General features: G+C 36.1%; 1 protein-coding gene across 10 annotated transcripts; it reads left to right on the forward strand.

The window, feature by feature from the left end:
* Positions 1-1,755: 1,755 nt before the first annotated feature.
* On the forward strand, positions 1,756-11,583 carry LOC113349916. 10 transcript variants are annotated; one of them, XM_026593955.1, is made up of 8 exons: positions 1,756-1,952; positions 2,692-2,750; positions 2,949-3,039; positions 4,710-4,783; positions 5,647-5,760; positions 6,071-7,932; positions 9,329-9,458; positions 11,076-11,583. In XM_026593955.1, the coding sequence occupies exons 6-8, from the start codon at positions 7,588-7,590 to the stop codon at positions 11,459-11,461; spliced, it is 861 nt and encodes a 286-aa protein (XP_026449740.1). In that variant the 5' UTR covers positions 1,756-1,952; positions 2,692-2,750; positions 2,949-3,039; positions 4,710-4,783; positions 5,647-5,760; positions 6,071-7,587; the 3' UTR covers positions 11,462-11,583. The 10 variants fall into 10 exon arrangements, 9 of the variants coding, with proteins under 9 accessions (XP_026449740.1, XP_026449742.1, XP_026449743.1 ...); XR_003360472.1 differs by having other exon boundaries at positions 6,071-6,211; positions 9,329-11,572; XM_026593957.1 differs by lacking the exon at positions 4,710-4,783.
* The last annotated feature ends 938 nt before the right edge of the window (positions 11,584-12,521 follow it).

Raw genomic sequence — 12,521 nt, forward strand, 5'->3', positions numbered from 1 at the left:
TTGAATTTGATAAGTACAATCTTCGTTTAATAAAATAACATATTGATTCTTAATGTGTACATAATTATACACATGTAGATTGTTAACGTGTACATAGTGGTACACTTTTTGATTGTTAAAATGAATAGTCGGTGTTGCGCATGTTTTACAGGGGTGTACATATTGACACACTTGTGTAAATATTATGAAAAGTAGGTTTCCCATGTTTTACAACGGTGTACATATTGGTGCATTTGTGGGAAGTAACTCCCATGAAAAAATAGGTTTGTGTGCGGTTGTGAATGAATAAATTTATGCATATTTTGAAGCGGTGTACGTATTGGTGCACGTCTGTAATTCCCATGAAAAAGTAGGTTTGCGTATGGTTATGAATGATCATTTTTCTGCATGTTTTGGAGGGGTGTACACATTGGTACACCTATATAATCCCTATGAAAAAGTATGTCCCAGTGTGAGTATGAATGGTCGGTTTTAGGAATGTTTTGCAGGGATGTACGCATTGGTGCACCAGTGTATTTTCAATGAAAATTAAGGTTATTCGTGGCTACGAAGGATCATGACACTTCTCAATTACTAAAATACAGATTTTTTACATTTACAGGCACAAAAGCCATGAATCAGTATTAAAACAAGCATCCAAAACATTTCAAGAAACACTAGGAATCAATTGGGAAAACTGGAGCAGTCCACTAGACTAGCACTCTGCACTTATCAATTGTAACCCAGGGCTAAGCAATATCGAGATTGATAAGTCAAACAGGGATATAAATTTGAAGTATCAATTGTGCAGAAAGCTCTGGGTCATATTTGCTTAATATTTTCACAGATTCTGGCATTTTTCCGAAACTTGTCTGAATACACTGTCAGATATGTGATGGAAGAAATAATGTCAGTTAAGGTGATGAAAACAATTAACACGTCTTCAACCATAAACTGCAACAATGTACTTCTCATGAAAAAGTTGGTCTGGGTGTAAGTATAATTGATCTGTAGTGCATGTTAGTAATCTTTTTTCGGTAAAGTGCAATGAATCACTGTACTGAGATGTTTCGAAGCCATATTAAGTTTTTTTAGTAATCTCCGCATGGATTTTGTCTCTAAACATAAACTGACTAACCTTTTACTTTGATCGTTTTCTTGCTTTGTTTTAAATGTGGATGTTGGTGAAAGGATAATCATTTTTTTCCCCAAGGTGCGATCTCTTATGCTCATTGTTTTGTCTTCAATGCAGGTTATTTGCTAAACTTACCACTGCAAATCCGTATGTTATCCAACTGGAGCTTGGCGTGGTTGATATTTTTCTAAGTCTGTGCATACCAGAATGGCAGTCTGGCTATCATGGATTTTGGATTTTCTGTTTTTTTTGCAGCGATGTACGTAATTGTACACACTAGCGTAAATTAAAAAAAAAATTAAAATGAAAATTTTATAGTCATATTGGTACTCTTTTTGTAGATCTCGGAAAATTCTTTCCAAGTATATAAAGTTTGTCAATTTTGGACGAGCGGCTCAAAAGATAAACTGTTTTTTCATTTATTTATTATTATTCAAAATTGTTGACATCATCATGAGTTGATGTGGACTAAATAATAAATAGTAAGAGTTATTAGTGTATTTTCCATATTTTTGGACTAATTTGAACTTCGTTGACTCCGACCGGACTAAATTGTACCTTTGGATTGATTTTTGGACTAAACGTATTTTTCCCTCTTGGCATTGGCTGCTTTCTTTAAACTCAAAAGTCTCAAACCCTTGCCCTGCCGTTTACTCTCCTTATTCTCTCTCTTCAACACTCTGAAATTTCATCCAAATTTATCTGCTCCATATGTCACATGACTTACATCACAGCATATAATCCCTAGACGAAATTAATGGTCTCAATTTCTTGTTCTCCATCTCTAATATCAACAGTGATGAATGTTAATTCTTGAGTTAATATATGAGATTTCAAGGTATGATTTGATTCTTTTTTTTCCTCATTCGTTTTATGAGAATTCATGAATTATAAAAGGGTTTTAATTTTGATTTTTAAGATTTCAGTTCTATTCTGCTAAGTGGTAAATTAAAATTGGGGCTTGTACAAATCTATGTTAAAATTAGAGATCTTAGAGTTATTTTTTCTATGTATCTCCGCAATCTCTGGCAATCTCTTCCTCCCCTGTCTTCTACTTATTTCCGTTCCGTGGGTTTGTACAGATACTTTGGTTGTGAAATTTGGGTTTATCCGTACCAAAGTTAGTATCTCTTATGGTTTAATTAAGTTTATTTTCTCAATTTTTATTCTGATGACAATTGTGTTCAATTTGGGGTTTATTTTTCTTAAGAGTTCAGAACTAATTTTGGGTTTATTTTTTCATTCAGTTATCTGGGTATCCATGAATTGGATGTTTTAATTTGTAGTTTTGTCTGTATCTCTACATGAGTTATAGATGGCGTTCATTGAATAACTCTCTGAAGCTAACCAACTATTCCTTGGTGTTTTGTGCCATGAATTTTATTGAAATTTCGGATTGTCTATCATTAGCACCATTTTGGTTGATTAAAATTAGTGTGATTGTGGTGAGCAATGAGAATCCTTGTTCAAAATCGCTTTGACTACTAAAATTTACTAATTGCAGGTATAAACTAATTGTATTTATTTACTAAGACTAGCACTAGAACTAACCCCTAAATGTGTCAATCATGAAGTAGATTCAAGCATTTCAGCTACTGTTGAGAAGGGTGGTTAGACAGTCTTCCCTGATTCAAAGGTAAAATAGAGTTCTATGATTAGCAAACTTTGGTTTTTTTTGTTCATTGTGCTAACTACAGAACATTCTTTGTATTCTTGGGGAAGGCGTGTCAAGCAAAGGATGGGTCTTGGTCTAACTGTGCCAAAAAAAAAAGATTGATGTAGTGGGGTTTTCATGTATGTTGGTTTTCTAATTTGTTGTTTTTTGTTACTGCAGGTATTGTTGAGATGGAACTGGAGATGAATTAAAATGCTCATTACAAGAAGCCATGGTTCTATACGTAAGCTGAGCGTTACTGGACTTTTGGGTGAGTGCATGTTTTCCTTCAGTACTACTCTCATAATGGCCGCCTTTTTAGCATACACTTTACAATAGTTTAAGGAAAATATGTGTATTTCCAATTAGTAGAGGAATTGGCGGATTTGTAGGAACGTGGAGGCTTGTAGGTCTAAAAAGTCACGATTGCCAAGTTCTATTGGAACATTTGTTACGGATAGCAATTTGTTGAAATTTGCCAGATGATGTGTGTGAAGCAGTGACTGAGTTATGTATGTTTTTGAAAGTGTTGTGTGCTAGGGTCCTTAATATGACTGATTTAGACAAACTGCAGGACAAAATTGCAGTCACACTTACCAAGTTAGGATATTCCGTGCATATTTTTTTGTTGTGATGACGCGCTTGCCCATTCATCTAGAAAAACTATCAAAGGTTGGTGGTTCGGTGCAGTATGGTTGGATGTATTCCATTGAGAGGTATGAGAATATCAATGTATTGTATTCTTAGAATTCTTCCTTTAACATGGGATCCTATTTATGAACACCATTTTTCTAGTGCCACAATCAATCGATCAAAATGATATAGCAATATGAAAAATAAGAGGTAATTAGGAAATAACAAACAAGATATAAATATAAGAAGACGTAAACACAAATGATTTACGTGGTTCGGCTATGCCTACATCCACGGGTCAATGATAGTAACAAATTTATTAGGTTTGGGCTTGATTACAGAGGTTATGAAGTTCCATTAGAAAGGAAGTTCAGTGAAAGTTTCTGATAACGAAGATAAAACGAATGTATCACAAAGGTAGCAGAACCACGCAACTAATATTCCTCTCTTCATAGGTAGTGGATTTCTTCCTTCCCCTCTTTCAAACCCCAAAAATCTGTCCTCTTCTCTTCCTTATCTTCTCTCATTTTATAGGAAAAAGGGGATACCTCTTTATTACAAAAATGACATTAGCTTAGTTTCTAAGCACTCTTGGAATTGATGTAGTGTATCGCGCTGCTCTGTTATTATCTTGCTCCTGCTTCTAATCTCCGTCCATGTGTCAAGGTGTTTTATGGTGTACACACTATTGTGAGAAATTTTTTGATGGGGGCGTTTTTAGAAGGGGGCGTGGGGGACCAATGATATGTTGACATGTGTACTTGATATTAATGCATTATGTTTCCAAAAATATAAAAGAAGTGTATTTTTGGAGAGAAAATTTGTTTTCTTTATTGGTGTTGGTATTTTTGAAAACATAATTCATTAATATCAAGTGCACATGTCAACATATCATTGGTCCCCCATACCCTTTCAAAAAACGCCCCCATCAAAAAATTTCTCCACTATTGTAGTGTATTCTTTCAATGTGCATTGCATAAGCAAATTAAGTTATTGCCGAAATCAGTTGGTATATTTTTGTAGTTGTGAAGTTCTCCCAAGTATAAAATATTTGCTTGTAGTATCATGCAACTAAAGGGACACATAAAGCTTGATTTCGTATAATTATGCACCTGGTTATAGCCAATAAATTCCCCTTGATTGTGTGGGAAGTATTTCCCAAGGGTGTAAATTGGACCTGTCTTCAAATAAATATCTATGAGAGGAAAGAGAAAAAACCGATACTATTACATTCATTTTGCGTGCATACAAAATTTACTAGCGCTGTTCACTAAAGATTTGAGTTGTGGATAATTGTTTATACTGAAGAATGTTGATCGATCAGCAAAAAAAGACAATGCAGATGATCTTCTGGCCAATTCAACAAAACGAAGACAATTCAGGTTCTCTTTGTTTACACCAAAGATTTAGTTGTTTAAATTGGGTATTATTCTTTCTCATCTGTAAAACAGGACAAGTCAATAAAAGGTTTATTAAAAGACTTAAAAGGCTTAATCCAGAAGGGAGCAATGATCAAATACAATCATCATATTTGCATCACTAGCAGTCAGCGATTATTTTGTAAAGGGTCATAGTTTGAGTCACGGAATATTTGGATTTGCATACCACAATTTGTTTCGTCTCTAACAAAGTTTTAACGTCAAAATTTCAGATTTGCTTCGAATTCATTTAGATGACGAATTAATTTTTGTCTGCATAAATAGATATAGGGACAAAAGTTACACGTTGCGGGAAATGGTTTTCTCGGAGATAAATTGTTTTTCTGTCAGTAAAAAACTATCCATTTGCGAAAACAATTTGTTTGGATACTAATAATTCTAACGACAAAATCCTTATTTGAGGGGCATTCATTTCGGCAACAAACTAATTTTGTCAGTATAAGATACATTCAGGGACAAAAGTCTTGGATTGTTAGCAATAATATGTTTGGAGACTATAATTTTCCTTTGTCGCTAGAAACCAATTCAGTGACCGAAATAATTTGTCACAAAGAAAAATTTAGAGGCGGAGACAAGATTGGTCACTATATTTGGTCACAAAAAAAATATTTAGAGACGGAGACAGGCTTGGTCACCATATTTGGTCACAAAATGTTTCAGTGACAACTTTAAAGACTAAATTTACCATTTGTCGCGAAAAAATATATACCGTGACCAAAAAAATATTCCTCCCTAAACACTAGATTTGTAGACAGAATTTAATTGGTCATATAAAATTTTGTCACTAAACGTGTGTTTTGTTGTAGTGTGCATGCTTTGCTTGAAGGTCCTTGGTTCATCAATGGAGGCATTTATCTATGAGAAGATGGACTACTAATTTTAGACCACCAACAACATTAATTCATAAAACGGTTGTTTGGGTAAGATTACCAGAGTTTCCTTTAGAGTATTTCGACAAAGAAGTGTTATACAAAGTTGATGGGAAACTAGGAACCCCGATTAAAATTGATAATACTACGAAATTTGTCTTAAGGGAAAGATTTGCTAGAATCTGCGTTGAAGTATATATTGATAATCCATTGAAGCATGCTGTGAAGATAGGCGGAATGTTACAAAAATTGAGCATGAGGGTGTGGGGGCTGATTTGCCTCAAATGTGGTAAAATGTACCATGGGAAAGATCAATGTCCTTTGAATGGTCATACTGATAATGTTGTTCATGTTGATGCAGGTGCTAATGCGCCAAGTGATAAGGCTGATACTTATGGCCCATGGATGCTGGTAACGAAGAAGAGTCAGAAAGGTAACATCAAGGCAGGTACTCAGGCTAGTGGTCAGATTAGTCAAGCTGCAAGATATGGGAATATGAAAGGTCAGAATATGTTTCTTGCCAATAGTTTCTCTATGTTACAGAATGTTGAGGGTGATTTTAATCATGAGGATAATAATGGTGATATTATTAGGAATAATGGAAATGCTTTTTCTTTAAGACATAGTGGAGAATCTTCTCCTAGTGGTTCCCAATTTGTAGTTAAGGAGAGAAATAATTATCCTTTAAGTGCAAATCAAAAGAGTGTGAAGAACTTTCAGTTACAGAGTTCCAGGATTAATAGAAGGAATAATTATTTGCATGATAAGGAAATGTTCACTAATTTAGTGGGAGTTACAGATAAAGGTAAAGGAGTTAATCCTGAGCATGAAAGGAGGAATAACAATAATGAGTTGCTGAGAATAAATAGTAGTGGTAATGGGTAGAGAGTTATCATATTACAATCAAAGAAAGATAACAATGGAGCACCAAGTGGAAGTTCTGAACATCTTCTCACAAGAGTCAATTCAGACCTTAGTGGAGAATGGAGAGTAAGGGATTTGTTAGTGCACATAGCTCAAATGGAGCTAAATGCAATGGAGGAGGATCTAATGGAGCTAATAATGGAGAAATTTCTAGAGGAAGAACAAGTACTTCACTTGAGAGAGGAAGTAGCGGGCCTGCACAACCAACTCAAAGCATTAATGCCGGAGTTAGTATACAACCCAATACAGAACCTAAATGGACTTTTGGAGCAGGCCAGCAGAGTCTTGAGGCCAGTCAGACTTTCAAGGTCCAATTAGGAACGCCAAGATCCAGTGGAATTTCTAAGAGAAGGGAGGGAAGAGGTAGAATGCGACTCAAGGAGAAGGTCAGAAGCAACAATTTTGGAAGTAATCATGACACCACTTGTGGAGACTCCGACCCTAGTAAAAATCCCAAAAGGTCTCTAGCAGTTCGAGATGTGGATTACTACCCGATTGGATTTGGATGTCAACAATCAGAGGATGTTCAAAAAGAGGCTCATCCCATTGATGACAATGGATCAACAGGCTGTGGAGAATTTGAGGGATTTTCAAAAGCCCATGAAGCCACCACATATGCTTAATCCTAGTTTATGCCTTCCATCTGATTTTAATATGTAGATTCTGTCATGGAACTATATAGGCATTGCCAGACCTTCTTTTGTGATGGTAATGAAGAAGTTGATCAAGAGGCATAATCCGTTTATTGTTGCTTTAATGGAAACCAGAGTTCTAGAGGATAATGTTTCTGAGATTGTGAGCAAGCTTGGTTTCTCCCACTCCATCTTTGTGGATCCTCAAGAGTTTTTAGGGGGTCTTTGTCTTCTTTGGAATGATAATGAGATTGATATCCAGGCAACCAGGAAATCTAGATAGGCAGTTCATGCTGTTGTAACTGCTAAAATTTTAACAACCATGGATTTTTTTTCATCTGTTTATGGTAGTACTAATAAGGTTAACAGGAAAAGGATGTGGAATGAGCTTAAAGCAATTTATGACATTCCTAATACTGATTGGATGCTGATTGGTGATTTGAACACCATTAGTAGCAGACATGAGAAGTTAGGGGGTAAAAGTCCTACCTATAGTCAAGTCTCTGAGCTGAAGGAGATTTTGAATAAGTGTGGGCTAATTGATCTTGGTGCCAATGGTCCAAGGTTCACTTGGAACAACAAAAGAGTTGGTGCTGCTAATATCAAGGAAAGAATTGACAGAGCTGTGGAAAATTCTGGATGGAAAAACATGTTCCACAAAGCTCAGGTATATCATCTTCCTTATTACAATTCTGACCATCGTGTTTTGATTGTTTATCTTGAATCCATTTGGGCAGAAGACCCAAGATAAGAGTTTGTTGTCGAAAAATGCTGGTCTCACAATAATTCTAATTCTTCTAGTATCCAGTTCTTATCTAATGTAACTAGGGTTCAGGTGGAGTCTAGGAAATGGAAGAAGCATGTGTTTGGAAATTTGTTTAGGCAAATTGATGAAGCTCATGAGAATCTTAGGTTTGCTCAAAACGAGTTTGATAATTGGGCCTCTGATGATGCTAGGAATAATATGACTAATTGTCTTATTGAGTACCTGAGACTTCTTAGACTTGAAGAGACTTTTTGGAGGAAAAATCCAGAGTCTCTTGGCTTAAAGAAGGGGACCTCAATACGAGGTTTTTTCATACTTCGACTATGGTTAGAAGGAAAAGAAACTTTGTAGTGATGCTTAAAAATGAAAGAGGGGAATGGGTTACTTCTGAAAACGATATTGAGTCTCATATTGTGGGTCACTTTAGTGACATTTTCAACTCTTCTAGTACTATAGCTCTTGACAATGAGATTACTTCTTTGTTTTCTTCTGTGATTACTAATGATGAAAATGCTCAGCTTACTAGAGATGTTGGTGATGGATATTCATCAAATGAGATACCATAAAGCCCCAGGACCAGATGGTCTTCAAGGTTTTTTTATAGTAAGTATTGGAAGTATGTTGGTTCAAGTGTCATTGCTCTTGTCAAGGATTTTTTTGCTACTGGTGCTTTGGATGCTAGACTAGATAAAACTTTCATTGTTTTAATTCCTAAAGTGAGCAACCCTAATTGCATAAAAGAATATAGGTCTATTAGCTTATGTAATTTTAGCATGAAGATCATTACTAAGATAATTACCAATAGAATTAGGCCCCGAATTGGTAAAATTGTGTCGCATAATCAACATGCGTTTATCCCTGGTAGTAATTTGTTTGACTCGGCTATCTTCTGTAATGAGATCATACATTCTTTCAAGTCTAAGAAGGGTAATAAAAGTTGGATGGCATTAAAACTCGATTTTGATAAGGCTTACGATAGGATAAAATAGGATTTCATTGAAATATTTTAATATGTAATAGGTTTGATCAGAAATTTGTTGGATGTATTATGAATTGTATTTCATCTGTCTCTTTTCAAGTGTTCATTAATGGATCTCCAAGCACTAGTTTCACTCCTTAAAATGGTCTTAGACAGGGGATCCTTTATCCCCCTTTTTTTAATCCTTTTCCTGGAAACTTTGACCAGACTTATTAATGTCGGTATTGATATAAGTCTATTTCAGGTTTCAGAATTACCAGAGGAGCTCTTATGATTACTCATTCGTTATTTGCTGACTATAGTATCATTTTTCTTCAGGCCAATTATATGAATGCTCTCAATCTTAAAGCTTTGTTGGATAAATTTTGCTCTTGGACAGTTCAAAGAATCAATGTTAACAAATCAACATTGCTTACTTCTGCCAATCTGGGAAGGAGCTTTACTAAAGGTATGGCTAATGCTCTTCAGGTTCAAATGGCCACTAGTCCTGGTAAGTACTTAGGTATTCCTCTTCAATGGGGAAGGATTAGTGAAAAACTTATGTTGATATTGCTGATAAAATGAGTAACAGAATGCAGGGATGGAAGTATAGGAGTCTTAGCATAGACGGTAGATTTACCTTGTCAAGTGCTTGCATTGGCCCTGTTTCTTACCATGTCATGTCTGTGGTTAAGCTTCCTAAAACTTTGTTAAGTAAACTTGATAAATACATGAGGAATTTTTTTTGGGGAGGGGACAACGATAGGAGATCTATGCATAATGTGAATTGGCCTACTGTCTCTATGACTAAGGATCTAGGAGGTGTGAATGTTAGAGACCTAGAGATTAGCAATTTATCTGTGCTTGCTAAAATGGGTTGGGAATTTTGTCTGAACCCGATAGCATTGTGACTAGGATTTTAAAGGAAAAGTACTACAAAGAGCATGATTTATGGAATGCCCAAGTTAAAAACAAATCTTCCAAAAGTTGGAGAAGCATTATAGGTGGTAGAGATGCCATTAAGAACTGTTTTAGGTGGGCAATTGGATACGGGACTAAGGTTGATTGCTGGAGAGATAGAGTGGATAGGTAATAAGTCTATTGCTTCATTATCTAACTTAGATACTTCTATTTTACTACATGAGACTGTGAGTTCCTACTTGGATCCTATTTCCAGAGAGTGGGATTATGACAAGATTGATAGTTGTGTAAGTCCTGACATAGCTTAGTCAATTAAATCCATTCCTGTTTGTAATAGTACCGAGGTTAGTGATAAACCCATATGGGATGCTAGTAAATCTGGAAATGTCACTGTAAGTGAAGCTTACAAATATTTGCAGATTGAAAAACATGGTTGTCAACAACAAGACATTAATTGAAAGTTTCTTTGGGCATTAAAATGCCCCGTTAAATATAAGTTTTTCATTTGGCAACTGCATGTGCCATAACATACTTCAAGTAAATGAGTCACTATACAGGAAAGGCATTAATGACCATCCTAGTTTTAACCTTTGCAATAGTGTTATAGAAACTTGTCTTCATTTATTTTTTGGTTGTTGTGTTGTTGCCCCTATATGGAGGAAATTGAGAGATTGGACTGGTATGCAGGTTAATTTAGATATGTTATCACCAAGGTTTCTCAAATATCTGTGTTCTTATGATGTTGTTGTTGGTAACCTGAACTGAAAGGATTTATCACGATTTATAAAGGGGGATACCAGTCCTACTAAGTGCTGATACCATTTCATCGATCCAACGCCCAGGATCAGTGGGATCTTTTGTCCTATATGAAACGGCATCAACACTTAGTAGAACTGGTATCCCCCTTTATAAATCATGGGATTATGTCCTTTTATTCTGTGGGGTATTTGGGTTCACAGGAACAAGTGTGTTTTTGATAATAAGAAGTTCAATGCTTTGAGGGTGTTGGCTATGGCTTTAAGAACGGCAAGAGAATATCACCAGATCAATAACAAGCCATCTCATGAAAGAATGCATACAGAGGAGATCTTCATTGCTTGGCAGACTCCACATTATAATTTCTTAAAGTTGAATACTGATGGATCTTCTGATGGGGATTATGCAGGGATTAGAGGAGTTATTCGAGACGAGTCTGGATCCTTTGTTGTTTGCTATGGGAAACACATTTTTAAGAACAACAACAATGTGGCTGAGGTTTGGGCAATCAGAGATGGTTTGCGTCTGGCTGTGCACTTGGGCATACATAACTTTGAAGTGGAGGGTGATTCGTGCTATGTTGTTCAACTATGCAAAGAAGAAGGTCAGCCTCAATGGGACACCTATGGGCTTGTCAAAAAGATCTCTGAACTCATGGCGTGTTTCAATCAAGTAAATTTTACTCAAAGATACAGAGAAGCCAACAACATTGTTGATAGGCTGGCTAAAGATGGAGCTTCCAGGAAGCATGAAGGCACTTGGATTGGAGTTTTACCAGATTTCTTTGTTGTTTAATTTAATTTTCATTTAATGGATGTTACTACACCTCTAGACTTTTTTTGAGTCCTGTTGTTTAGGTTTGTTTTCAGTCCGACTTATCAGAAAAAAAAATATGGGATTAACGGGTGGGCTGAATAGAATTATTCTAATTAATTATAAATTTCCTTTTGTGGTTTTTTTTTTGATAAAGTTCACCATTTTATTAAAAGAGGAAACTTGAGGTTACATTCCTAGGATATTTTGTTCCAATCCTATCATTAAAAACAATGTCCTGGATGAAGGATGGGCATGTGAATTTCCAGCTGGTTGTTGTTGTTGTTATGCTATGAGTTTGGTTTGAGACCGCTTTATTTGCCAGTCCATCAGCTGCTTGGTTTGCTTCTCTCCAAGTGTGTGTGATTTTGTAGTTTGGAATTTCACTTAGGAGTAAGTTGGTTTATGCCAGCATATTATTTAGGTACCATGGTGTTGATTTCTTTTTTTATATTAGACTGAGCAGTGCTTGAGAATCAACTTCAAATCAGATTCTCTGCCATTGGTGTTGAGTAGCTATCCTTGTTGCAAGTAGTAATCCCCATGTTTCCTCCTGGATTGATGTGGTTATCCCAAGTGGTGCCGCCATTGCCTTCCGTAGATTCCCTTCACTGTCTCTGCATATGATTCCTGCCCCTGCCGGTCCCGGGTTACCTTTGGATGCGCCATTTGTATTTACCTTGATCCAATTTATTTCCGGTGGAGTCCATCTTATGTAGATCGTTGAAGTAGTAGTTCTTTTCCTTTGTAATCTTGTGATTTTTGGTCTATTAGCCATGATAGGTGCCATGTACTTCTGTGCTCTTTGATGCTCTTCATACATCACCATTATGATGTGGAATGTTTGCATTGGATGTTGTCTTTGCCGTTTGTACACTATTGCATTTCTGGCCAGCCATATGTGCCATGCCGTGAAGCCGAGTAACACTCTTTCTGGTTCTGAGTATGTTTTGTTGAGTATGTCATGAATCTTGGCTGGGCATATGTGGTTGTTGGAGCTTGGTGTCCTTTGTTGGTGTTGTTATTGTTGTTGTAGATCCTG

Source organism: Papaver somniferum, chromosome 2 (assembly GCF_003573695.1).
Source record: "Papaver somniferum cultivar HN1 chromosome 2, ASM357369v1, whole genome shotgun sequence".
NCBI classification, from domain to species: domain Eukaryota; kingdom Viridiplantae; phylum Streptophyta; class Magnoliopsida; order Ranunculales; family Papaveraceae; genus Papaver; species Papaver somniferum.